At 48.0% G+C, this 26,003-nt stretch overlaps 9 protein-coding genes and 1 non-coding gene across 10 annotated transcripts; 4 read left to right on the forward strand and 6 right to left on the reverse strand.

The window, feature by feature from the left end:
* Positions 1–94: 94 nt before the first annotated feature.
* On the forward strand, positions 95–2,931 carry EURHEDRAFT_515149 (putative DUF221 domain protein; the record flags this gene model as incomplete). Its single annotated transcript, XM_040786343.1, has 4 exons — positions 95–148; positions 228–1,299; positions 1,356–2,081; positions 2,144–2,931. The coding sequence occupies 4 exons, from the start codon at positions 95–97 to the stop codon at positions 2,929–2,931; spliced, it is 2,640 nt and encodes an 879-aa protein (XP_040639453.1).
* A 2,078-nt stretch (positions 2,932–5,009) lies between these two features.
* Positions 5,010–6,653, reverse strand: EURHEDRAFT_377336 (putative pantothenate transporter; the record flags this gene model as incomplete). Its single annotated transcript, XM_040778953.1, has 5 exons — positions 5,010–5,269; positions 5,314–5,789; positions 5,868–5,915; positions 5,969–6,379; positions 6,433–6,653. 5 exons carry the CDS (start codon positions 6,651–6,653, stop codon positions 5,010–5,012), a joined length of 1,416 nt encoding a protein of 471 aa, XP_040639454.1.
* Positions 6,654–7,368: 715 nt separating this feature from the next.
* Positions 7,369–8,414, forward strand: EURHEDRAFT_386156 (uncharacterized protein; the record flags this gene model as incomplete). The annotated part of the gene is made up of 1 exon (XM_040779670.1): positions 7,369–8,414. A coding segment is annotated over one exon (739 nt), but the record flags the coding sequence as incomplete, so codon positions are not given.
* Positions 8,415–8,612: 198 nt separating this feature from the next.
* EURHEDRAFT_t71 lies at positions 8,613–8,684 on the reverse strand. Its single transcript has one exon. It is a non-coding gene; the product is annotated as a tRNA-Gln (tRNA).
* Positions 8,685–11,562: 2,878 nt separating this feature from the next.
* Positions 11,563–12,567, reverse strand: EURHEDRAFT_455298 (uncharacterized protein; the record flags this gene model as incomplete). The annotated part of the gene is made up of 1 exon (XM_040784260.1): positions 11,563–12,567. The coding sequence occupies one exon, from the start codon at positions 12,565–12,567 to the stop codon at positions 11,563–11,565; it is 1,005 nt and encodes a 334-aa protein (XP_040639456.1).
* A 4,334-nt stretch (positions 12,568–16,901) lies between these two features.
* EURHEDRAFT_53139 (uncharacterized protein) lies at positions 16,902–17,867 on the reverse strand. The gene has a single exon (XM_040787187.1). It carries the CDS (start codon positions 17,469–17,471, stop codon positions 16,968–16,970), a length of 504 nt encoding a protein of 167 aa, XP_040639457.1. The 5' UTR covers positions 17,472–17,867; the 3' UTR covers positions 16,902–16,967.
* Positions 17,868–18,007: 140 nt separating this feature from the next.
* Positions 18,008–18,867, reverse strand: EURHEDRAFT_455012 (uncharacterized protein; the record flags this gene model as incomplete). Its single annotated transcript, XM_040784241.1, has 2 exons — positions 18,008–18,261; positions 18,321–18,867. The coding sequence occupies 2 exons, from the start codon at positions 18,865–18,867 to the stop codon at positions 18,008–18,010; spliced, it is 801 nt and encodes a 266-aa protein (XP_040639458.1).
* A 280-nt stretch (positions 18,868–19,147) lies between these two features.
* lea1 (U2 snRNP complex subunit LEA1) lies at positions 19,148–20,581 on the reverse strand. Its single transcript, XM_040787171.1, has 4 exons — positions 20,307–20,581; positions 20,177–20,217; positions 19,859–20,119; positions 19,148–19,808 (listed from the first exon to the last, which is right to left on the reverse strand). Exons 1-4 carry the CDS (start codon positions 20,383–20,385, stop codon positions 19,428–19,430), a joined length of 762 nt encoding a protein of 253 aa, XP_040639459.1. The 5' UTR covers positions 20,386–20,581; the 3' UTR covers positions 19,148–19,427.
* A 421-nt stretch (positions 20,582–21,002) lies between these two features.
* EURHEDRAFT_412053 (family 31 glycosyltransferase) lies at positions 21,003–23,023 on the forward strand. Its single transcript, XM_040781804.1, has 2 exons — positions 21,003–22,389; positions 22,449–23,023. Exons 1-2 carry the CDS (start codon positions 21,346–21,348, stop codon positions 22,806–22,808), a joined length of 1,404 nt encoding a protein of 467 aa, XP_040639460.1. The 5' UTR covers positions 21,003–21,345; the 3' UTR covers positions 22,809–23,023.
* Positions 23,024–23,546: 523 nt separating this feature from the next.
* Positions 23,547–25,403, forward strand: EURHEDRAFT_515155 (uncharacterized protein; the record flags this gene model as incomplete). Its single annotated transcript, XM_040786344.1, has 2 exons — positions 23,547–23,576; positions 23,727–25,403. 2 exons carry the CDS (start codon positions 23,547–23,549, stop codon positions 25,401–25,403), a joined length of 1,707 nt encoding a protein of 568 aa, XP_040639461.1.
* Positions 25,404–26,003: the final 600 nt, after the last annotated feature.

A 26,003-nucleotide genomic window follows, 5' to 3' on the forward strand; every position in this document is an offset into this window, starting at 1 on the left:
ATGTTTTAACCCCTTTTCAATCCATCCTCTTATCTAAGTAAGAGACCACGACTTCCAGGCTTTCCTAACCAGGACAAACTGAGTCGTGGCCATTATGGATATTTACGGTGTAGGCCGTCGTGGCCTTCATCAAATGGTCGCTCGAGCTGTAAGTCATTCCATAATGCTACTATCACTCAATTCCACGGCTGTGTTAATAGGGCAAGACTCACAATCTGTCGCTATAGGATAATAATTCCAATTCAGCCACCGGTCTAGTCTGGGTCCTAGTTCCCTCATTGATTTCTGCAGTGGCTATGGCTCTCGTTTTCATCATTCTGCGGCGGAGTGAGCGCCGCATGTATATGCCTCGGACGTACGTGGGTAGTTTGCGTCCCTCCGAGCGCACGCCTTCCTCCCCCACCGGTCTGCTGAATTGGGTCAAGTCCATGTACAAGCTGCCTGACGAATATGTGTTGCAACATCACTCCATGGACGCTTATTTGCTGCTGCGCTTCCTCAAGTTGATCACTATTATCGCCTTTGTCGGCTGTTGCATGACATTCCCAGTCTTGTGGCCCGTCAATGCTACCGGTGGTGGAGGAGGGCAGCAATTCGATATGCTGAGCATTGCCAACATCTCCCACCAGTATGGTCGTTACTTTGCGCACGCCTTCATTGCCTGGTTCTTTGTGATGTTCATCTACTTCACTATCACTCGCGAATACATCTTCTACATCAACCTTCGTCAGGCCTATTCTTTGTCCCCGGCCTATGCCAACCGTCTTTCCTCACGCACTGTACTCTTCACTGCCGTCACCGAAGACTACCTAAACCGCGACAAGATTCGCCAGATCTTCGGTCCGGAAAAGGTGAAGAATGTCTGGCTCAGTACGGACGTGAGTGAGCTGGAGGAGAAAGTGAGTGAGCGCGAGGATGCGGCCATGAAACTTGAAGCCGCTGAAACCAAACTCATTACCCTGGCCAATAAAGCTCGTGCCAAAGAGCTTAAGAAGCAGCAGAAGCAGGGCAACACCGAGGAGACTCTTGAGATTGAATCCGGCGGCGTTGACTTTGAAGAATCGGGCTCCGTTGCTGCACGCTGGGGCGTCAAACAAGCCGACAGACCCACGCACCGCCTCAAGATGTTGATTGGAAAGAAAGTGGATACTATCAACTGGGCAAGAGAGGAGATTGAACGCCTCACTCCGGAGATTGATGAGCTGCAAGCCAAACACCGTGCTGGCGATGCTAAATTGGTTACTTCTGTGTTTGTTGAGTTCTACGTTCAGTCCGATGCTCAAGGTGCTTACCAGTCCGGTATGTCGTCTACTCCCAAGAATTGTAAGAACCACGTTGCTGATTTCTTGTAATAGTTGCTCACAACCTGCCTCTCCATATGGCCCCGAGGTACATTGGTCTCGATCCTACCCAGGTCATTTGGTCCAACTTGCGCATCAAGTGGTGGGAGCGGATTATCCGTTACACGGTCACGGTTGGATTCATCACCGCCTTGATTGTCTTCTGGGCCATCCCCACAGCCGTGGTCGGTGCCATCTCCAACATCGATTACTTGATAGAGAACGTGTTTTTCCTTGCATGGCTCGGCGATTTGCCACAATGGATCAAGGGTGTGATTACTGGTCTTCTCCCGACTGTCGCCATGTCTATTTGGATTTCGTTGGTCCCAGTTATAATGCGCTTCATGGCCAAGCTGGGCGGTGCCCCCAGTCAAGCGGCGGTTGAGCTAACCACGCAGAATTCCTATTTTGCATTCCAGGTGATCCAGGTGTTCTTGGTCGTGACGATAACTTCCTCCGCTTCAAGTGCGGCTGGCCAGATCGTTCAGCGACCAGCCGAAGCGGCCAGTCTGCTGGCCGCTAACCTTCCCAAGTCGTCTAACTTTTACATCTCGTACATTGTTCTGCAAGGGTTGTCCTTTAGCTCTGGCGCTTTGTTGCAAATTGGTGGTTTGATCGTGGGCAAGATTTTGGGCAAGTTGCTGGACACCACACCCCGTAAGATGTACACTCGTTGGTCGTCTCTGGCTGGCCTGGGCTGGGGTACCGTCTATCCCGCGGTCACCCTCTTGGCTGTCATTGGTAAGCTCTGTCCCTGCTTCACTCGCCAGATGAAGATCCTTTGATTGGCTAACTTGCCATAGCCATCACATACTCCTGCATCGCACCCCTGGTTATGGGATTCGCTACGATTGGCTTCTATCTTTTCTATTTTGCCTACCGCTACAACATGCTGTACGTGTCTAATGCCGATATCGACACGCAGGGTAAGGCGTATGTTCGTGCTTTGCAGCATCTCACGGTGGGCTGCTATCTGCTGGTTGTCTGCTTGATCGGCTTGTTCGCCATCGGAACCGCAGACGATCAAATCGCTCTTGGACCTCTGATCCTGATGGTCATTCTTCTTATCTTCATGATCTTGTACCACATGTCTCTCAATAAGGCAATGGAGCCTCTCGTCAACTACCTGCCCAAGAACCTGGAGGCTGAGGAGCAGAGTCTCCTTTCTCCCAGTGAACAATCGACCTCCATGAACAGCAATGGAGCAGTGGACGGCGATTCCGCCGAAAAGGCCATTTCGCCTACCATCGTGTCTGATGAAAAGCCCGTCAACTTTCTCTCCCGCTACTTGCGTCCCGACAAGTATGACAGCTACTACCAGTTGCGCCAGTGGGCGCCTAAAGCTGACGACCTCCCTCCGTATACCCCTAATACCGAGGAAAACGCCTATTATCACCCGTGTATCAACGCCAAGGCTCCTCTTCTCTGGATCCCTCGTGATCCTCTTGGTATCAGTAAGCAGGAGGTCGCACACACGAGCAAGGTGATTTCAATTACGGATGAGGATGCTTGGCTTGACGAGAAGAACGCTCTCCAGTGGGACGTTGACAAGGGTGCTCCTCCGATCTATAAGGAGAAAATTTACTATTAAGCGGACGCATTGCGTTGTGTCTGTTTACGAAAAGGGGGGTTGTCTGATGTGGTTTGACTTTCGTTATGTCTTCTTGATACCCTGTTATCAGTCATGTCAAATCGACTGGCTCTTTGGATCATCTAAAAGATCTAAATATATAATGTTTTTTACTCTTCTCGTACTGCTCATGATCAGTCGAATGTGGCATGTTTGTTCGTCGATGTCGATAACAGTGTTTTATGACTTTGATCATGTGTGTTTAATATGACTTTCACTTTTTCCACCCTCAACGCGTGACATGATGAATTAGAACCCTACAGCCTACCCAAAATCTAAGCCTTCAACTTCTTCTCAAGCTCTGAATTGCATCGCACCGATTAAACTGCAGCGATGGTTTCTGAAAACTTTCCCATTTAATACCATAAATCTAACATTCTCACTTCCGGATTTCCGAGCGAGGACAAAGAGGTCGTTGCCGCTCAAAATGCCGTCTACAAAAAAAGCATGCCCTCACCTTCTACTACGAGAACGACGCCACAAATATCGAAGAGGAGGTAAACTCCCTCATAAACAGTCTGCACGATATCTTCGACTTCACAGTCATCATGCTGAAGCTGAAAAGCGACGAGACGTCAAGCCAAACCTTGAGGGCAAAAAAAAAAAAGAAAAAATATCGACAGAATCTTCGAATTGATCGGTCCCTATGACAATGACCAAAACAAACGATCGCTTCCGATTCTTTCATACATTGAAGTCACAATTAGCGAAGAAAATCGCGGGCTGTTTAACATGAGGAACGGGGTTTACGAACAAACCATACGGTGGAAAAACATTAAAAGTCAGCTCTTTACCGATTCACCGACTATGAGCCAAATTGATACCTTGGCAATTCTTGATTGCTGTTATCCACCCAAGATTACGGACAAAATAACGGCGCGAAATTGCCAGCTCATGGTGGGTGCATATTCGAAGATATGGCCATTTACACAGCGTTTCTTGAAGGCTGCTCAACAGTTGCAATAACGATCTACAATTTGGACGGCAATATCTGCTTTTTTCAATGGAATATAGAACCAGGAGCCGCGTGGTATCTGGGCTTTGTGATTTCTCTGGGCTGGTGGTGGCGGTTTTATTTACTTGCCAGTCAAGCAACGGGTTGGACTCGACAGCCTTCCCATGCCGGGCAGGGCTGAAGTCAACCTCACATTAAGCTTGACTTACTATGAGCAGTCAGGTATTGAGTCAGTGAAGGGGTTGGTGACGTTCTTATCTGAGAGAATTCCGCGCAGGTTGGTTGAAGAGCAAGGGGTTGATCTGCGTGTCACGTTGGTCTCGGAATCCTCGACGGCTGCCCTGTGCCAGAAAGCACAGAGGATATCTCCTGAGCCCGCCAGGCCCTATTTAGTGAACGTTTCGAGAGTGCAATCCTTCCAAAATGTCTTGTGGATGCTGTTCACGCGCTACGACAAAGGAGTGGAGCCTGGATAACTGTCGATGATTTGCTTGGGGAGCTTCATTAGCAGGGATCATACGGCAATTAGAGTGTAATGCTTTTTCAGCTCGGCGGCAACAAATTCGTTCCGTTTGTATTCAAATACCCATCAATGTCGAGCAACCTCCAGGCTGAAATCGACTGTGTTCACCCACATGGGGGTGGATTCGAAGCTGTTCTTAAAGTCACAATACTTCGAGACAACCCATCGGCCATCGAAGAGCTTGGGAAATGGGTAACATCTACGCCACCAGGACCTAGGACTAGGATTATCAATGAGGGTGGTGTCAAGCTGGATTTGAGTTGAATACTGTCTCGTTATATATCCACGTCGTGGCTTCAAACATTAAATAGACAGGTTTTGCTTGAAAGACTATTTTGACAAAGGATGCGTTGCTATAATACTGCTGTTTTTTGTACGCGTGTATTTGACTGGATTTAGAATTGGGCTATCAGTGAGTTATCATGGCCTCCAAGGCTGCTAGCAATGAATTTTAGTTATAGATGAAACTTATGTTATGACCACCCAATAATTATGCCATATATTCTTGAATCCGTTGAGCAATTTACTAGCAATCTAGCAAGTAATCAGCCATATCAGACTCTAATCCTTACGTACATGATTACCTCGCCGACACAAAAACGCAATCATCGCAATAACCACCAACTGGGCTAATGTAGTCGCCAAGTTCGAGATAAATCCTTTTCGAAAGTTAGGTGCATCAACAGCTGGATACTGCAGTAGCTGGGTCCACGCCGACATGGCCTGCCCGATTGCATTCATACTGGCTGTAACAATGGCTCGTTCTTCGGCGTCGTTGGCCATGACCACCGTTGCCCAGCTCATCGTTAACGGACTCATCGCTGTTCAATCAGTATTGTCCATAAAAACGAATAAGAGAACGTACCACCCTCAGAACCAGTCAGAATAAACCCAGTCAACCTCCCAGCCTCCCCAATATCCCACACAACCAGCAATACCAGCCCCACAAGCACCGGCATCGTAGCCACAACACATGGAACCCAAAAATTAGCAGCCCGATCAACAGCCACTCCTGCAATCAACGCAGCCACAATCGAAACTGCCGTCGCGATAGTCGGTAACGTATTGATCCTCGACACGGAGTATATATCCGGCTTTGCCTTGAGATACAAGCTAAATGGCGTCGAAGAGGCGAGGAAATTCTGATCGACGAGGATCCATTGCGCGACGAATACGTACCAATGCCAGCGTCCGAAGACACGTTTGAAAATGTCCCGGGAGACTTTTAGTTGGCTTGGACTGGTGAATTCCGCTACGCGCGCATTGGAGAGGATGTGTTCTTCCTCGGTAAGGAAGCGAGGTTTGCTATGGTGAGGGACGTCGGGGAAGGCGATGTACCCTCTATACTATGATTAGTATTTTGCATTTTGTACGATAAGGTTATGAGGATCCTGCTTATTATTGTATTATAGGACGTACAGAATGCAAATCGGAATCGTGATTATCGTGCATATCACAAATAACCACCTGTTCATTAGCCATACATTTACCCCGTAGTACCTAGTTATCAGGAAACATACCTCCATCCCTCCAGCCCATGCACATTCTCCAGATTGGTATAAGCAGCCGCCTGTAAATACCCGGCAAACATCGTTCCCAACGGTGAGGCAATAAAAAACAGCGAAACTCGGCGTCCAATCTCTTTTGGTTTATACCATGACCCAATAACATAAATGATGCCTGTAAACGAGCACGACTCGCAGATTCCAATGAACACGCGCATGGCGTAGATGGTGTTGAGATTCTGTGCCCAGGCACAGCCAAACGTGAATAGTCCCCACCCTACTTCCAGCGTGGGGAGCACGATGTTGATTCGGCTGCGGGTGAGATAGTAGCAAGCGGGGATCATGGAGATGCAGTAGGCAGCCCAGAAGGCGATTGTTATATAGTTTATGTCATTTCCGGTTAGTTGCATGTCCTCTTTCATTCCTCTATATACATGTTAGTATGGATATTCCCAGTTATGATTTGATTTGGGACTTACGAAACGTAAGCATTGGTGATAGCTTGTTGGTCGAGGTATTTGGTGAAAAATGACAAACAGCCAAAGGTCAAAATCAAAATGTCTAATTTCAGGACCAGTTTTTTTTCTGCATGGCTCATGTCCTTCGGATACCATTGTAGAAATGTAAGGAAGCGAATCCATAGTCCATCCTTATCATCAATTGAGAAGACTTCAGTATTTGCAACATTTTTTGACCCCATTTTCGATTTATTTTTGTTGTAATAATGCAGACGTCGATTTATTAATTTATACCGGTGCATTATGCTGTTATCAGTGGGATCAAATTGTGTCATTGTAGTGGCCGTGGTGTAATACCCCTCGTCGAATTAAGGTCAATTCAGCACTAACATTATACCATTGTCTAGATGTGTCTATTGACTACCTAAATGTTGCAATTAATAAAATCCTAGCATATATATAGGTGGTAGATATCAAGAATTATGGAATAAACAAACTCTCACAATGCCCTGCAATATTAACTCAGATTTGTATTTTTCGGAACAGCAGGATCGTTGCACTAAGAAATAGTCCATTGAACTCCTTATTAAGCACGGTGATTCCGCTTGTTTCACTTCGATCTCTTCCTTGAATGTGTTTGACTTCTAAAAGCAATCCAGCGTATGTCATATAGAGGAGCTATGTACGTAGAGGCTTGGCCTTTCCTATGACCTCGGGGTTAGATGGACTGATCATAGGCAACAGTGACACGTGACGGTGAGGCCTAGCCCAGAGTAGAACCTCCAGCAACCCTCGTCTCTTGACCCCCATCAACTCTCTTTCATCCTTTCTTACCCCAGCATAACGTTGGTAGCTTGAACAACTCAGTCTTTCATAAGATTCTCACGCTATCATTATCAAAGTTACGGTGTATACTGACTAACCTCGAAGACTCTAGTTAGCCCTCTTCTGTTTAGCCATGACAGCCCCTTCAGAGACACGCGAACTCCCTCATTTCAGGTCTCATGTCACGAAAGCCACCGCTGCTCGAGAGCACTCATATAAGCACAAGCACGCGATTCTCTTGTTTTATGAGGAGAATGGTAAGGATGATGAAAATGAGGCTGAAGCCCTCAGTAGCTGTCTGCAAGAGTTTTTTGGCATCACTGCCACTATTCTCAAGATAGCAAGAGACGACATGACACCCGCTGAGACGTTGCAGCATACCATCAACCAGACTATCGACACGACTGGCCCCTGTGGTGACGACTATGAACGGTCGTTGATCATCATCGCGTATATTGGAGAAGCTGTGGTGGATGATGGGCACGTATTGTTTTCGACGTTCACCTTCCAACAGGCAATGTTCTGGGATACTATTCGAGAGGCTCTTTTCACCGAAAATGAGAGACTCAGCCACATCGACGCACTGGGGCTCATCGATTGCTGCAATGTCCCTGAGACTACAGTGCAGACTTCGCGAAAGTGCCAGGTCCTCGCATACCCGCGTTCAGGTTCAGGAGTTACGCTCACACGGCAGCTTACAGATGCTGCACGTCTTCTGCAACAGCGGGGATCAGCATGGACGACAGTCAACTCTTTGTTTGAGGAAATGCAGCGTCATGACTCAAAGCCCTGCAACTATGCTTCGAAAATGGCCCTGCATCAGATTAGTGGTGATAAGCCTATCTCTTTGCGGTTCAAACAACTCTGGTGATAGAGTTCTAGGAAGAACTTGATGGTGTGCAAGGAGGCAAGCTTGAGGGTGCTTTTTTTGAATCACCATGCCAAACGAGGATCCGATGCACATGCAGCGACTGAAAAAAATGGGCAGCGGCCGTGCCTGCGAGTGTGCGGTCAGTATCATCGACAAGGACGAAAAGGTATTTTAGGGCTAGATGCTGTTTATTGCTATCGGTTATGTCTTTTGTACGAACGTGGTCTTGAATGGCCCGCGAGGTTTTACTTGGAATGACTAGGTCGACCAATTACTGACAAGGGTGCTGTTTCTATACTGGTGCTTGATAGTTGCATGTCCTTATTAGCTAAGACTAATCCAACTGATTCTGTTCTATGCGACCGGCTTGAATTGCGTGCAGCACGGGTGGGAGAATCCGCCAGATTTCCGACTCACATGTACAAAAACAATCAAAGCAAAAAACTATGAACCCTTTCTGGCATGCAATTTATGACGAAAAGGTTGAAAAAAAAGAGAAAAAGAAAGGTCCTGCCCGGGATCGAACCGGGATCGTTGGAATCAGAATCCAAAGTGATAACCATTACACTACAGAACCAATTGTTGGTTTAAGGCGGGAATTACTTAAAATATAATATAATTTAAGTGTATAGCACTTTGTAACGATTCAAGAACACTGCGTTCCACGAAATCTAGGCTTCGGTAACTACTTAATGATATCCTTTGGCCGCAGGCAGGATCCTTCCTTCTTCCTCAACTCATTATTAAACTTAAGCTGAGCCGATCTATATCGTCGATCACCCAAACGCGCGTCGTGAAAACCCCGATGGTAGCATACAACCTCTCAAGCTCCAGGCACAATAACGACCAGTCAAGCTCAAGTTCATTGACGTCATCCAAGAGGCCCAATAGGCATTAGCAGACCGACACCAGTACCGATCCGGCATGGGAACCTCAATAAACATGCGATTTGACCATAAAAGCCATGCCTAGCACGCCGCATAATTCTCGGCGGGTGTGATTCAGAATACGATGGTCATGACTCATGAGTTCAGGAATGAGGTCGACATCCTGCCCATCTCTCCGTCTGCTATCCATGTTCAATGGATATTCTAGTGCTCAACTCTTGTGCAAGAGCTGCGCCAGACCAGATATCGCATGTAGAAACCAATTCTTACAACATCTTTGGAGAAACATCGCTGTTACGAAGACAAGGATCGCAACTTTACCCACAGCCGGCGTCGCTTGATGAATGTGGGAATGCAACTCAAGCCAATGCCAGCTTGACAAACTGCTAGGTGTGGAATAGAACCGTGACATTTTTTTGAGAGTAAGTCTGCTAGTGATACAGAAGGCAGGGGCCATGGCCCTCAATTGGGTGTTACTGGAAGGGATTCCGGCGGTTGCAGCAATAAACCAACACCTTGGAAGACCCAGTGAGCCTAGTATACGCAGTCGAACAGTTAGTTTTTATATCTTCTAATATACAAACTGGCACACCCTATTTCAAACCCGAACATAGCTACTTTTTATCCCTCGAAACATTCTCCTACGAGACGTAGTGAGATAGAAAGGGGTGCATTTTCCTTCTTCGCTATGGAGGGAAGTGAAAAAAGTGAAATTAGCACATGTGCTTCCCCTTTTTGAATCCTAACTAATCTGTCCGTGATAACTCTCAACGTTACCAATTCTTCTGTTGTGAGACCCCCGGTGGCTGACTGCTAAGGTCAGTACAAGAAATGTTTGGAAGATCAAGCATTCGTGGAATTGCAGGACCCGATTCCTTGTTCTAGCTGGCCTTTTCGAAAAGGCCCTAAAGCCAAAAAGAAGCCAAGAGCCTAAGGATTGTCTTCGGCATCCCAACAAGAACCTCACAGCATGAAAGGATGTCCGCTCCAATCACCCCTATCAAGGGTTCAGGTTACACACAGTATCCCAGCATCGCTTTCAGGCCCAAAGTGACAGTGCACCTTACCAAATTGACCATCCCAAGGCTGTAAAGCCCATAAAAATGTCCCCGCCGTTGATTTCTACAATGCTTGCAACATCAGATTAAACGGAAATCTCAATTCCTATAAACTCAAAAGTAGGGCATACGAGTCAAAGCATTCATTACATGAAAACCAACCTAGCTCTCCATTCCCTACAGCAGCTTTTCGCGAAACACCGCGAAGAACTGCAAGACTTGTGCACCTGCATCAATGTCGGTAGGACTACCAAACGAAGTTCTCGAGGATCCCAAGCAAGGAGTAAAAGACTGCTCTGATCACGAGAAAGGCCCAGCAGGAGCTAGATGCAGACCCAAGCACCACCTTGTGCCAGCGTGTCACACCTACACATTTGCGGGCGCCTACGGTATGCGCACCACGATCGACCGTTCTCAGGAGCTCTTGGGATATTCGCACACGCCCACGACCTTTCTGCCTTTCTAGCCAAACAGAATTCTAGGATACGGATGGGGATACATCACGATGTTGTATTCCCTAGTTACTTGATGACTTAGGGCTGTATTATATCTCTTTTTAGGTTAGAGTCATGTGATACATTCCGGAATATTACACGCATTCTTTCGCTCAACGAGAATAACCAACATATCTTATTCTCTTCGACGGAGCACAGAGTATAGCAGAGGAAAACGCAATGCACTGGCAACTGTACTCCGTACAACCGTTGCAGAACCCCTCCGTAGTGAAGATCGCTGTCAATGTTGAACCCCGACATCCATTACTCCGTAGATACTCCGTCCGTACACTCAAACCTACAAGCACAATTAAACGCCGCCAATCCCCGGAAAACATCTCCGACCCCTCAAACCAACCCCAACCTTCCACGCTCATCCTAATATATTAACCTTAGCATTCTCGGCCATAAACGGCGCAACAAACAACCAGCGGCAGGCAGATCCTGCCTAAGAAAGAACAATACACGAAACACTGAAAACAACCCCACATGGTGTGCATTAGCGTCCGATCGGAAAGGATCCGCATCCGGGCGGCCGAGGGCTAGTGGTAATTTTGTTAACCAAGGAGGACAGGGATCACGGGGATTACAGCGGGGCCGGTATTCCGCAAGTACTCCGTAACCCTCTGATACAGTGGGACCCACGGTGGATTGCTGTTTTGGGTGGTGTACAGGTTGGTACGAGTCAGTGTAGGGAGGTAAGTTTAGTTGAGGAGATTTGTAGAGGATAGGAAGTACTTGTATATACTCTGATTGTTTGGTAATTGTTGGTAAGTACTTTCATGATAATAGAGAACGCCGTCCATGCCGAAACCATGCTCCAGTAAAAACAAACAAATAATGCCAATGATAAAAAAGAAATACCGAAGGAATATCGAAAATAGGTCCGATGGTGATAATCGGAAATGACAGAAGGAATAATCGTAGATTTCATGGCTTCTGGATAACCACGTGGTAAACGCAAAATCGCTCGCTCAATAACATCACAGGAAGACAACGACAGGATATCAGGAGGATCACACTGGTGCACGCCCCATGCGGGCCATCCGGTTCGCCCGGAATGCCCTCAGGTCAATTGGTTCCATAGACGCTGAAGTGTCATCATCGACTTCGATAGCCCCGGTCGCAGCCCCGTTTGGTGAGGTGGGCTTGAGCTTCTCACTCGGCTCGATCGCGGATATAGAGGTTGGTAACTGGGGTTCTATCGTTGTTTCCTCCTTCTCCGGCTCTGGTGGTGCCTGTTCTTGTTCCTCCTTCAGTCGTCGCACTTCAACGCTAGACATATCAAGCAGCATCTTGAACTTCTCATCCACACTACTTAGTTCCGATTTGCAGTCACCCGAACGGAGGAACTGGTAGGCAGCCGACTCACACAAGCCGTGAGCTACTTCCAGTTGCTTGTCGGCAAGATCGAATGCAGCGCTCTCCTTCTGTGGCACTGGAGGCCCTCGATTCCGTGCACTGCGAATGCTGGACAATACTGCATCTGGCGGACCGCGGCCGGGCATAGAAGGTATACCTTGTCGGAAGCCCATACGTGGAAGCTGAGACATCCGCCCTCGTCGGATGTTGTTCCTGGCCGTTACAATATTTCGAACCATGTTCTCCAAAACCTCCTGCGTGTGACCGTCGTAGTGGATTATAAGGTTGTGTCTGGTGCTGACGAGAGATGCTGTTGGATCCTCGAAGCTCGGGGCGTCATCATCGTCCGTCCTTCTCTTTCGGGAGTACTCGTTAGACCCATTCTGTGCGCAAGACGCCGGATCTTGGTTCTGGTCTGCAACACCGGTGGTAGGAGTGTCGGGAACCTGAGTCGAAGGGAGTATATCTTCCGTGTGGATGGAGCAAACAGAGCTGTTCTTGCGCCGACGTCTAGGCTTGCCTGCTATTGTCGCGTGTTTCTTATAAGCTTCTGCGTATTCGGCATTTTTGGCAGCGGTGTATGCAGCCAGGTCGGTAATATGAGTGATCCAGGTTGGTAGGTTATCGGACATGTAGGAGAAAGCCCCGAGGGCATCCATGGGACCGGCGGGCATCGCAGGCGTACTCGGGCTGAAGAATAGGGCGAAAATTCGAGATTTAAGAACCGATTCAATCAAGTATAAGATAGAATGCAAAATGAATAAAGTCTATAATAGCAGTTCAATGGTTTGAAAAGAATCGAGTCGTGCCGTCGTGAGTCGTTAGGAAAGGGAGATGGTAGTACTGTGGCGGCGTTTCGGGTTCTAATTGATCTCCATGGGGGAAGGTGGAGAGAACAGCGAGCTTGAAACCGGGATTGTCAGAGGGCTTGCCAAATAATAAGGAGTGAATGTATTTGGAATCAAACAACAACAACAACAACAAAGAGGAATCCCAAAATTGACATGGACAGACAAAGTTCACAGATCATTAACAGAGAGAAGGAAAGTGACAGGGAAAAAAAAGGATGACAGCAGAAAAAAGACAAAAATGGAGCCGGAGAGGAGAAAAAAAAGAACGGAGTCCACAGCGCCAACAGAAGCCCGAATGGTCCCCGATGCACGTCGTACCGTATCATTACCGGGATTACTACCCTCCCGTCCAATGAAAAGTACTTCCGACTCATTTCCGATATGTAGTCAAGTCACTTGCATCTCATTGGTTGTAACGTGCGTCCACTTGCAGGTTGTCTGCATGTACTTGTACTTACAGAGTAATCCTATTAATGTCGCAGCCAAACTGTCTTGCATCGTAGCATTTTTGAATTGAATTCTCATTGGTAGACCTTTCGGCTATCAGCACAGTACGGAGCAGTAGAAAGACGTTGAACAAGCGGTGTGAGTCCTCGTGCTGCATGTACAGCACAAGTTTGTATACAGAGCGCGGAGTTTTGATCTTATCAAATTCTTTTACAAACAAGCTCATTATGTGTACTCTGGAGTAACTGCGCTGGCACTTCATTATATACAAATACTTGTACAGAAAAGTATTTGTACGCCACCAATGAAGATCCTGAGCACTGTCAAGCATGACCATTGATGGATAGCAGTTGAATAGAGTTAGAATTTGGATTTGAGCGTTGCTTCAATATAAGATGCTTACTTTGTGATCATGTTTCGATTCTTGTTTGCTTTATAGGTCACTACCAGCCTAGAGCCTAATAGTATATGCTCGACTCTATGTTTAGCATGCAGCAATCAAGACATGACAAATGAGAATAACACGGTGGTAATATATAATACAATCAATACCACGCACATGGCCGGGTGGGCTGATCGCCGGACGGCTTTCCGCCCGGCATCTCCACCCACCGGGCTTGGCAAGGGCTCCTTGAAAGATACGCATAATACGGCGAGCTTTCCCCGAATGCTACTCCTTCATTCAAAAAAAAAAAAAAAATATATATATATATATATATATAAGCTATCAATGATGGAATTAAGCTCAACATTATAGTTATTCTAACAAACGAGATAGACATAAACGCACGAGGAACCTGTCATGCACGCCCGTTACGGGAAGCTGATTCCGGTCCCCTGTCAGTCTACATCTATATGCCATTCCTACTATAGACCGAACAAATCCGTTTAGACCGAACAGCGCCGATTTTTATTAAGACAGGATCTTAAGATTGAGTAACCAGATTATGTACGAGTTTCTGTAAGCTAGAAATTATCCACTCATGTGATTCCCATGTGACTGACATCTCCACAGTCTAACGGTCGTGAGTTTAAATTATCATTGCGGTTTACTCCATAGGTTGCTTAGCAGCGCCCGCTAGCAACATGTTTACAAGTGGGATAAGTACTCCGTACGAATTAGAGTACAACCAGGCCTCGTCAAGATGGCTTGTACAGTCGTCTTTGTCAATCAACATCACTACCCACGCTTCCTGCATCCACTTCGGGCCTTCTTTCCCTTATCAGCCTGTCTGCGCCGCAGGACATGGGTCAATATCAACATAGTCATTACCATGTCTGGTCAATGGACCTAACCCTGTAGATTTGCGGTGACGGCGTTCGGGAGATGAGCGATGGCTCAGCCCTCGTGTCAATTTTTTAAGCCTGCATGCTTGTGGCTTCAAGTACGTATAGGTGCATTCTTGCTGTGAATGTGACTTGTTGAGGCTCAAGACGAACATGGGTGGTTGGTTGTTTTGCTTGTTCTGGTAAAGACTCCGTCCGCGGCTGTGGCCGATGTATGCGAGATGACAGTTAACGGTTTTGTACAAAGTACGAAGGAGCTGTTCTGTCCAGGGTAGGGAGTACTAGGCAAGCTTTTGTAAAAAGAACACGCAAATGAGCATCATTGCTCTATGCAATATCTGCCACGAAATCACTGGACCGAACGCTGACGTCGTCTTCGCTTTTAACGGCTTCGAAGATGCGGTATTCTTTCCAATAACATCCCGTAATCTATCCAACAGCCGCAGCCGTCATAGCCGTCTGATCTCTACGGGCCGAGGCCCGGTCTTATCTTGTCATCACACAATCAATTGCATCCTACAGCATCATTCCTACTACGGGTATAGTAAGCGGTAGGCAGTTGAAGGGTCATGCCGGCTTCTATATTAATATTGAACAACGCAGAGCCAGTCCCTTTCTCCTCGGAACCAACAGACACCCATAGCAATTGGCAAAATTGTCTATATTTACTGTGCCACCCGTTTACATTATTGCCTGGTTGAGCGGCAGTGCCCATGATATGAATTCTGATTGTCCAGCTCGACGATTTGCGAAATACGAATCAATGCTACGGTGTGGTTATACGCCCCAATGTCGTCGATGTAGTTGAACCCGAGGTAGTCAGCTGACAGCGGCATGACGAAGAGAGTTGCTTCCTCGGAAACCTCGCCCACTAGATACTCCCCGAGCAACACGGGAGGTGACACCGCGGAAGCAAGGCTACATGAGTCCACAGTCGCTCACAGTCCGGCAAATACGAACACCATTGCTCCCGCGATCACGAACCGGTTTCCCGAGGTAGGGCCAGGCTACAAGGTCTTATCCAGATCCTCATCGGACTTTTCTCGGCAGCCAAGATCAGTGACTTGGCTGAGCCCGATAATTCCGACCAGATGCGCCTTGTTATCGAGCTTTTATGCTAGTTTTCCGATTACGTTAACCTGATGTTCAAACGGCGCCAGCGCTGATGAAGCCACAGTATGGCATTCAACCAGATGTGTAGCTGCTGCGCTGCAGACAAAGCACCTTCTTCGACATCAGAGACAACTTCCCTCCTGTCGTCGAAGGCCGGGAGAGACGGATAGAGATGCCATTTTGCCTGAGGGTGAAGCTAGGCATTGTCTGTGCCTAAATATGATCTCCTGTGATCTCTTGAGTGAAGCCTCGATTTAGCCATATTAACATCCTGTTTGCGGTTTGCGAACGCCGTTGATGATAGGGGGCGGCGGCTCTATTTGGTGAGAATAAAATATGGGGTATGGCTATTGAGTATATCCGTGACCAGAAAATGAATGCGGTTTAAATTGTTGTCGGCTGAGTTTGGTGCTGGTGATCTTCGGATCGTAGGTACTCGGATCGGTCCGAGCCATGAGTCGTTCCATGGTAATAAAAACTATCTGGTACCTACCAATTTGTGGCTAGCGCCAATCGTTCAGTATGTTGACGGACACCAGCCCCAATTATAATGATGCCGGCGTCTCTTTCTCATGAAGATTAAATATTCACATTTCATATCATGCCGCAACTATAGTACAGTACTATACACATAGATAAGTAACGTGGATGGCCCTTTATCTACATCTAGCCATAACCAAGATCCACCAACTATCATCTATCGAAACCTCTTCTTTAAAGCCCAGTTATACCCTTTGTAGAAATTGAACCATACAGCCCTGGTATATAGTTATTCCCCCCTGGTCCACACATCAACCCACGTATCCAGCGCCTGCTTCGCCTCCTGCAAGGCCTCCATCGCTGAAGACCACTTCGTATGGCAACCATCGATCTTCTGCTGCAGATCACGGCTTAGAACCATATGTCGGGCTAATACTGTCGATCCTTGGAGGTTACCAGCTGGGAAAGGGGGCTTGGTAATTCGGAACACGCCAGTTCCGGCAATACTGCCAGTAGCAGCAGCAGCGGGCTCTTCGGTAATAGCTTGTGCGGCATCAGAGGAATTACCTACTCCTTCAAGAACCTCCTCGTTATAGTCCCTAGTCTTGCGTCCGCGTCGTGCTCGTGCTCGTTTCTGGCCTGGGCCTGGCGGCTGCAAACCCTCCCACGTGCCATCATCAGGTAACTCGAAGATACCCCGAGTATCGTTCTCCTCCGTTTCCGCAAATTTGCGCTTTTGGGAACCACCACGGGTTTGTCGTGGGGCACTGGGGTCAGCTTCTGGCGTCACCTCTCTTGCGGCGGGGCTGCTCAGACGGAGTCGGACGGTTTTCTTCTGCAGTCGAGGGGGTGTCTGGTCATCGGCGGAGATATTGCCGTCTTCACCAAGGACGCGGCGATGCGTGCAGCGGATTTTGGCTTTTTTGCAATTGGCGCAGGCGGGGGTTAGTTTGAGGGTGTCGCTGTTTTTGGAGGCTGGGCGACGACGCTGGGTTTGTTAGTTGATTCCACGATGGCATCAAGAGGGCAGGGGGGCATACCTTGTAGCCATTAGAGGGTGAACTCTCCTCTTCAGCGGGGGTAGTAGTGCCAGTGTTAATGGCCCCCTTGCTATCATCAGCGTCCTTAGTCTCATAATCCTTGCTCTCTTCAGCGCTCCTGTCGAGACCAGTACCAGCAGCCTGTTCAGTGCCTGACTGGGCAGGCGAATAGGTCTCCAGTTCAATGGTTTCTTGCGAAGAACACTGCGACGATGGAATTTGCTGCTGAAGCTCTCCATGGTTAGCACTGCAAAAGAGACACATGCCGGATGTGATGCCAATGGAGCCCTCTGCAATTGGTTCTCGGCAGCTCTTGCAGACCTGGGAACTGTCATTTAGGCTCATGTTGACGAGATGAGTTGGTACTGGACCTGAAATTGAAAGTGAAGAGAGGGAATGAAGATGGTTAGTGTAGTGAAAAGTAAGAATGATTGCAAGGCGAGATTAAGGGAGAGAGGAGGGGAGACGAGCAAGAAAATAAATACTGTAACGGGAAAAATTGTTAAATGGGCAAACAGAACAAAACGAGAAAAACTGTTTGTGAATGAATGGATGAATGGGTCTTTGTTGTCTTGTTTTTCAAGTCTGGGATTCATTGACGAGTTTACTCCCCATAAAGCTTTGTTGATGGATGGACAACAGGATGAATAATGCTACTTCTGCTAGTATAAGAATATCAAGGACATGCTGCAACTAATGGATTGCGAGATAGTACTCACTCTAATCCTATTTTGCAATTCTGTAAAATATTTGCTTTGTTAAGCCCTAACAAAGAATTATGTCCATATACTGCACCACCTTTGTCCAGTGAATGGAAGCCACCACAATGAAGTCAACAATAAAAATGCAAAGAAGCAAAATTAATCATTCACAAGCGCCGTTTACGGCCACAGTTCAGCCTCTTCCCATCGCTCCGGTTGTTTACCATCGTCAGTCAAAGCCCACGTCCAGCGTGCCGGGTTCTTATAATCCGATAAGTCTAGCCGTTCAACCTCTTGAGGACGGACTACCACCACCCGGAAATTCTTTCTAGCAGTAGGATCATGGAGATCCTCTACTTCCTGTCCAGGTTTGAGAGACGGATCCTGTGGGGCCTGGGATTTAGGATGACCAGGCGAGGGACTCTTAAATGAGCCTGTTAAGTAGTGTCAGCAAATCCAACGTCAATACTCAACGAGAAAAAAGAAGACAAACCTCGTAAAATAGGCGTATGATTCGCAAAATACGTCGTCACCTGCCTCTCCCAAGTCCATTTCTCACGACCATCCTCCGAACGAACTCTCAAACCCCTCTGAATCCCCTCCCTCGCCTCATCCTCGACACCTCCACCATCCTGATCCCCAATCACAAATGCAACACCCTTAATCCTCCACTGACTTCCCACATCCTTCAACCAAAACACCATCTCAACCTCATTCCCTGCATCCGACTCCGACGACCCTGGCTGAATCTGGCCGACTTTCTCCATTCGCACGTCCGTCGTAAATGAGATCATATCACTCTCGTAAACATCCGGATTCAGTCCGTCTCCTTGTGCCTTTAGCGCGTCGATGGCGCTTGGGTGGAGTTGCGGGCTTGGGAAGAAGCCGCGGAATCCGCACACGCGGGCTCGCGGGACATGTCGTTTCTTATTTGCATCATATGCGACTGTCGTGAGGGTAAATTCAGAGGACGAATTCTGGGATAGGTGGCCGTTCAAAAGGTCTTGCCAGGGGGCTTTGGGGGGTTCTGGCGTGGTCATGGTTGAGGTGCGGCGGGGTGTGCCTCTGGTGACAGTAGGGGCGGGGAGGTGATGTGTGAGAAGACCCGTCCTCCTGGTTATGGTTCTGGAAGCCACTGTCTCTGTTTGTGATCGTGAATTTTCAGTATGAGTCACTGTTTTAAAGAGCAATTACGATACCAGGAGCTGAGATGATATAAAAAATGCGTGACGTCGTGTGGAGGCGCGATAGTGGGTCTTCGTGTATTTCCGTTTTGACATGGCAAGCTAGATGACTCTTGTTTTGTCTTTGAGAGCGCCTTTTATAGGTTGTTAGATGTAGATGTATACTCTACGGTCAACGAAAATGGCCTTTGCAGACTTCAGTATAGTGACGAATAACAGTTTGATTCGGTATAGGTTTCTTTGCACATGAAGACACAGTAAATGTCTTAAGAAAGCTTTTGTCACTACTCCGAGTAATCCCTAATAAAAGCAAGAGATATTAAAGATGACGCGATAAATATGCCACGAGAACCAGACAGCCCAAATAACGACTCAAGTGTGCAATTAGAAAGAGACAGAAAAAAGACAAGACCGCATCATGTTTGCATCTTGTCCACATCCTCCGCTTCTGCCGTATCCAAAGCCCCTCCAGGTATCCGGCCCTCGTTCAGCTCTTTCTCCAACCGCGTAATCTCCTGTAAGCTCTTCGCTTCCCGAATCATCTTCTCGACTCGCTTCCGTTCCGCGTCGGTCAACTTGACCCGGACCGCCTTGTCTCCTTGTGCTTCGTCTGCAGCACCTCCCGAGGGCACGTCGAAGGTACGAGATTTGATGCCCATAATCTTGGATGCAAGGGCGGAGGGTTCCTTGGAGGTGCCAAAGAGTTCTTGTGCTTTGGTACGTTCGACGTCTTTCACTTTCTGGTAGTCGAGGAAACGAACGGAGGGAATTCTCCAAATAACCCAATACCGGTAGTTCTGTATAACTTAGTTTTTCTCCCTTCAAACATATCAAGGGAAAAACTGACCTCTTTCCTAGTAACGGGATTGTCGAGTATGGTCAAATGTGCTAACCGCGCCAAATTCCGCAAAGGATCCAAATCCGCCAATTCTGTTAGGTTGTTCGATGTCAAGACCAACGTGGTCAAATGGGGAACCGACGACGCCAGCGTCGGCTGGATTTGCTTGATCCGATTCCGCGCGAGAAGGAGTGTCTGAAGGCGAGGGAAGAAGGGAAAGTTCCCGAGGGAGGTAATGGAGTTGTCTGTGAAGTCAATTGCATCTTGGTCCTATCAGACACTTAGTATATGGAGTTTCCAAATGATTGAGGGATGGGGGAAACTAACCTTCGCAATACCCAAGTTTTCAATTGCGGGAATCTTGTGTCCTAAACAACTCAAACACACAAATGATATCAATCCAGCTCATTTCAAAAGTGTAGTATCTGTTCCTTTCAGACTGGTGTGTATAACGCACCTCGGAGATCAAGCTCGCGATCCTTGACAGGGTTGATATATGAAATGGAGTTCTGGATGAGCTCGACGGTCAATCGCATTGCGGCGGTGGATGGCTAAGTCGCGCTGGCGTTCTATTGGGGTATCATGCGAATAGGATATAATTAAACACAACGAGTGCAGGAAACTGTCACGAGCTCTTGCGATATAAATTAAAGACAATTGACGAGGCAACTGGGAGTAATAACGGATTAAAGCTCTTCGCGATGCTTGAATTCTTGAAGCAGCATGACCTCAAGGGTTTTGCCCGGCGGTGAACAGATAAGTCAGCAGGGTCACGTGTGCTACTGGCAATGTTTTTCTTTTTGTTCTATTGTTTCAATTCTTCTCGTTCTCAGAAAAAGGCGTATAATAGATTTATTGTTATTGACAAAGCAGTGGGGTTCATGATGGCTTTTTAATGGGAGTATACGCCGTATACAGCACCACTAAATATGGAGCATAGAGTACTTGGATCCTTCGATCTTACAGACTTACGACCGGATGAAATGTCCTTTTATTGCTCTGGATTTAGGGTTACGACGGTCCCATCGTTTAGTAATACCTGCAAAGCAATGAATCATTGTCTCACGCGCTGTACGGAGCGTCTTGAGCCATTCCTTATAGCATAAATACCAGGTAAACATGGCCTATGACACTGTCTAGCACACATGGTGATCATGTCGGCACTGGTTTAAAATGATCTGAATCAGGCTTAAGGCTGCTCGTATCTGGACGCGCACTTGTAGCCGCCTTAATAAAAGCAGGTTATGGGTCCAGAGGCACTTCGCCGATAGGCCCATGCTAGCCGAACCACACAAGAGGAGCACTATGGGGCCGGTCTCACCTCATCCATCCATCATATTCGTCGACGCCGGCCCTAGCGGCTTCGATGGTGGCGGTTTCGTCCCTATGCTATTGGCCATAGCCCGATCCATTCAATCTTGGGTCAGAGCCTGATCCTTCGTTAACCATGCCGTCACATCCGTCACTGCATCTGGTCACCATCCCTTCTCGCGACCATGTTTAACAGGTGGAAATCGGCTATCCTGGTATATGCCATCCTGCTCTTTATCGTGGGCACGGCGTTTTTTCATAAACTCGACGAGGGCGATTCATTCAGCCCGTCCTCTATATTCAATGAGAATGCCGCGGCCGTCGCGACCGAAAAAGGACCGGACTTTTGGGAATGGGAGACTAAGACGCGGTTCTCGTACAGAAAGCATGAGAAAGATGGAATATGCGACTCATTCCCCTCTCATATACTATCGCAAGTTCAAGTTGTTTTGAAAATCGGTGCATCCGAACCGCCGGACCGTCTGGATGCCCAAATATCTACGGTCACCCGCTGCATTTCGAACCTCCTCGTCGTCTCCGATATGGAGTCTGAGCTCCACGGCCATCGCGTTCATGACGTCCTCGCGGACCTACCGGAATCAGTTTGGACTAATGATGCCGATCTAGAAGCATACCAAGCACTCAAACAAGGCAACACCACGGCTGTCAACAGTCAACAGGGCTGGAACCTCGATCGCATGAAATTTCTGCCCATGGTGGAAAGGGCATATGATGTCAACCCGACGGCCAAGTGGTACGTGTTCCTAGAGTCGGACACCTACTACGTCTGGGATAATCTCTTCCGGTTACTGGATCAATACAACCCGACGGTTCCGTTGTATTTTGGTTCCCCATCGCCGGGGAAGCCTACGGCGGAGGAAACGACGTGGTTCGCGTACGGAGGTTCTGGATTTATCATTTCGGCCGCTGCAATGCAGAAGCTCGTGATTCGAAAGACAGGGGCTTATGGGGAATACATCGAGCCGTCGCTGAGTGCGCAATATGAGGATATAATCAAGGGCACTGACTGTGGCGACACGGTAATTGGTTGGGCATTATATGAGAAGGGTGTGAAGCTGTCAGGCTTATGGCCCATGTTCAACGCACATTCTCTTCATAGCATTCCGTTCGACGAGATGCATTGGTGCCGTCCAGTGATCAGTATGCATAAGACAAAGTTGGCGGACATGGAAGGACTAACAAAATGGGAAAATGGACGGGATCGGACGGTTGGTATACCTCCTCTGACTGTGTTTGTCGTGATTGCTAATGAGAAAAACACATACAGTACCCCCTGTTGTATGCCGACCTCTTCAACTACACCGGAATAGGAACATTCGACAAACGACCCGACTGGGACAATGCAGATTGGGGAGGATGGCAAGAACCCCCCGAATCATCAGCTCACACTTCATTCGATGCTTGCGGTAAAGCCTGCCATGACAATGCAGACTGTCTCTCGTACACTTACAGTTCATCCGGGCATTGCTTCTTTATCCGGTCCATGCGGCTGGGAGACAAGAGGCCGGTCAATCCCGAAGATCGTCAAACGGCTGGATGGGACTTGGAGAAGATGCAGAAATGGCGGGAAAGTCACCGATGCGAGAGAGCGCAGTGGGTGAAGCCGAGTCTTGGTCGGATCTTTTAGCGATGCATTGCCATTGATTTTTATTTGTCTTCTGTATACCCCTTGGTGGTGAATATATTTATTCTGTTCTGCTTCTTCTGTAAAGGATAGCCAATTGTATATCTAGCTAACCTAACACCAAAACATTAATACGATATTAGTGATACGGATTCCCTGATAGATCCAGGCCTGAGTCTAGAAAGATACTACGGGAAATCCGACCAGCCAAATGAGGATCGACTGGAAGCGAATGTCTTGGCGTTCTTGGCACCTCGTGCGGCGCAGCAACATGCGGCAGGATTGTGCTTACTCGAATCAATAGCATTGTCAATATGCCTATTTGAGAATAACCTCGCTTACAGACTTTTTTATTGATAGATACTCCATACAGTGAAGAGCTTTATTTCCGTACAATGGCTTAATTAGGAAACCCGGGAAAACCAGATTCGAGATTCTAGAGTTATCATCTAAACCAAATCGGACCTAGCACAGCACGAGGGCCCCGCAATGGTCCCGCTTACACCGGTTTAGACTAAAGTTAGCCGTTGACAGGCCCACGGGGACCTTTCCGTTCTCTGTGCCAATTTGGAGCCAGATGAACCAGCGATTATTCAGAAATTAGTCATGACTCGTCGGTTTCTCTCCTGTTACACAAGCACCCCGGAAAAAAGAACACCTGAAGGGCCCTGATGTTGACCTCTTAACGCTAGTTTTCCTCTGCTCTATCCCCGTATAGCGCTTCGCTGCTACTTGGCGACGATGCTCATTCGACCTTTTTCTCTATTTAGTGTGCGTTGGGTCGCTCTGGCTGTGGTCGCCACTGTTTTCTTTGCGTTCAGTTTGCTTCGATTATATTCCAACCGCAGTATCAACTACCATAGTGCCAGTACCGATGTCCAGCTAACTGAAGAACCCTACGAAATCGATGAAACGGATAAGCACCCGATTAACGATTTAATCACCAGCGCAAATGAGCACTGGCGTTCTCTCCTGCAAAAAGAAACCCACACTTTGGCCGCCGCCGCAGACCAGTATCGCTCCCGTCGTGGACGTCATCCACCCCCCGGGTTCGCAGAATGGTTCGAATTCGCCAAGTCCCACGACTCGATAGTCGTGGAGGAATTCTTCGACCAGATTCACCATGATCTAAATCCGTTCTGGGGTCTTGAGCCCCGCGAAGTGCGCCGACGGGCTAGAGGCTACGAACCGCGCATCGAGGTTCGCGATCACAAAGTGAAGCTCGTGGGGGGCGGAGTCTGGACGGACATATGGCTCGACTTGGTGAAAACAGTAGAGAAATACCTTCCGGATCTTGACATGCCTATCAATCAGATGGATGAATCTCGAATGGTGATCCCGTGGGGGGCGATTAATTCGTTCATCGACAAGGAACAAGCCAGTCGCGGACTGACTGAGACAGACAAGACCGTCAGCGAGTATATGAGTCTCTCGAACGAAGTGGATGAGGAACGCTTCGAACCGCGCTTTCTTGGTCCTGCCGATTCCAGCGTCTGGGAGATGACTCGCCTCGGCTGCGCCCTCGACAGTCCGTCGCGCGACAGCTTTATCCCCCACATCGACTTTGCTAATCCACCGCCGGAGATGGACAACTACCTTCGCCTGGGGTACAAGGGCTATGTGAAGAACTGGACACAAACGATGGATCCATGCATCCGGCCCGAACTCCAGGCTCTCCATGGGACCTTCATCGAGCCCGTGTCCGTGTCAACGACACACGATGCGTTCCCACTCTTCGGAGGATCCAAACTCCCGATGAATAATGAAGTTCTCATTCCACCAGCAATGTACTGGGCCGACAATAAGTTGTACTCCGGAGGCGACAACGAACATGGTGATGACAATTGGGACGCGAAAAAGGACTTTTTCCTCTGGCGCGGTTCTGCGACAGGCGGCCGCAGCAAAGAAGAGACCTGGACAGGCTTCCAGCGCCATCGTTTAATTTCCATGTTGAACGGAACCTCCGTGGAGGCTGCTGAGCAAACGCGTCATTTCGCCAATTTCCTCCTTCCTGACTACGACTACTACAACCTCGCTACTGGAAAGGATGGGCACCTCCCCGAATTGCTCAAAAATCACACCGACGTCGGTTTCGTCCACCTCCTTTGCTTCCCTGGTGACGGTGACCCGCACTGTCCCTACACAGACCCATATTTTGCCGTCACTCCCGGGATGCCCATGAAGGAACAATACGCCTATAAATACCTACTTGATCTCGATGGTAACTCCTTCAGCGGCCGCTACCGCAGTTTCCTCCGCTCTACCTCTCTACCCATCAAAAGTGCCATCTACAAAGAGTGGCATGACTCCCGCATTATCCCCTGGGCGCATTTTGTCCCCATCGATCCCACGTTCATGGATATCTACGGTATCATAGAGTACTTCTTCGGGGACGGAAAAGACCGCAAAGGTCACGATTCCGTGGCACGCAAGATGGCCTTTGACGGCAAGGCGTGGGCCGAGAGGGTTCTCAGACGCGAAGACATGCAGATCTACGTTTATCGATTGCTTTTGGAATATGCACGATTAAGCGACGATCGACGTGATATACTTGGATATGTTCAAGACCGTTTTGAAGAGGAGTCTGGGTACAGTTGAATATTTTGATAACTTGTTGATAATCTAATCGCTTGTGGATGCTGGTAATCCACGACCATTTGCTGGAAACGGTATGCACGTTTTGGCTGAGCATGCAGCCACATCAGGGTACATACACCTGGCCTTGCTCTGAATTGCTTTCACGAACTCCTACTTGCTCGCCATCTGAGACCCGGCCGCCTTACCAAACCTCAAGCAACGATTTCCCACGAGGACACTGACTCACTCCGACTTCTTCGAGATGGAACAGCGATGGTCTACGGACTACTGTCCTACACCTCACCAACCATTCACCATCTTTCTACACCAAGCCAGTTTTGCTATACCGGGTGATGTCGTACACGGCGGTCACTACGAACCTTTCGCAAGCCCGGGTCTCAAAGGAAGTTGGATGCATTGATTTATGACTGATCTGTAATAATCTAGCTTTGGCTATCTTGAATTTCTTTTCTTATTACATATTTGTGTTGTTTATGCTTGATTTTCTTGGTACGGAGTACTTGTACACATAGCTTATCCTGTCTTTGAAATCCAGAAACCTGCATATCTTGGCAATGCTTAATTGCACTCTTGACAAACTTCATACAGGGATGTCCACTT

The sequence above is a fragment of the Aspergillus ruber genome, assembly GCF_000600275.1.
Source record: "Aspergillus ruber CBS 135680 unplaced genomic scaffold scaffold00011, whole genome shotgun sequence".
NCBI classification, from domain to species: domain Eukaryota; kingdom Fungi; phylum Ascomycota; class Eurotiomycetes; order Eurotiales; family Aspergillaceae; genus Aspergillus; species Aspergillus ruber.

Bases quoted from the DNA above. Each gene is read 5' to 3' on its own strand.
- EURHEDRAFT_412053 (XM_040781804.1), top strand. From the start codon at position 21,346: ATGTTTAACAGGTGGAAATCGGCTATCCTGGTATATGCCATCCTGCTC. The intron at 22,390-22,448 runs GTTGGTATACCT...AAACACATACAG, and splicing joins AAAATGGACGGGATCGGACG to TACCCCCTGTTGTATGCCGA.
- EURHEDRAFT_53139 (XM_040787187.1), bottom strand. From the start codon at position 17,471: ATGAGCCTAAATGACAGTTCCCAGGTCTGCAAGAGCTGCCGAGAACCA.
- lea1 (XM_040787171.1), bottom strand. From the start codon at position 20,385: ATGCGATTGACCGTCGAGCTCATCCAGAACTCCATTTCATATATCAAC. The intron at 20,120-20,176 runs GTTAGTTTCCCC...AGTGTCTGATAG, and splicing joins AAAACTTGGGTATTGCGAAG to GACCAAGATGCAATTGACTT. The intron at 19,809-19,858 runs GTCAGTTTTTCC...TAAGTTATACAG, and splicing joins ATCCCGTTACTAGGAAAGAG to AACTACCGGTATTGGGTTAT.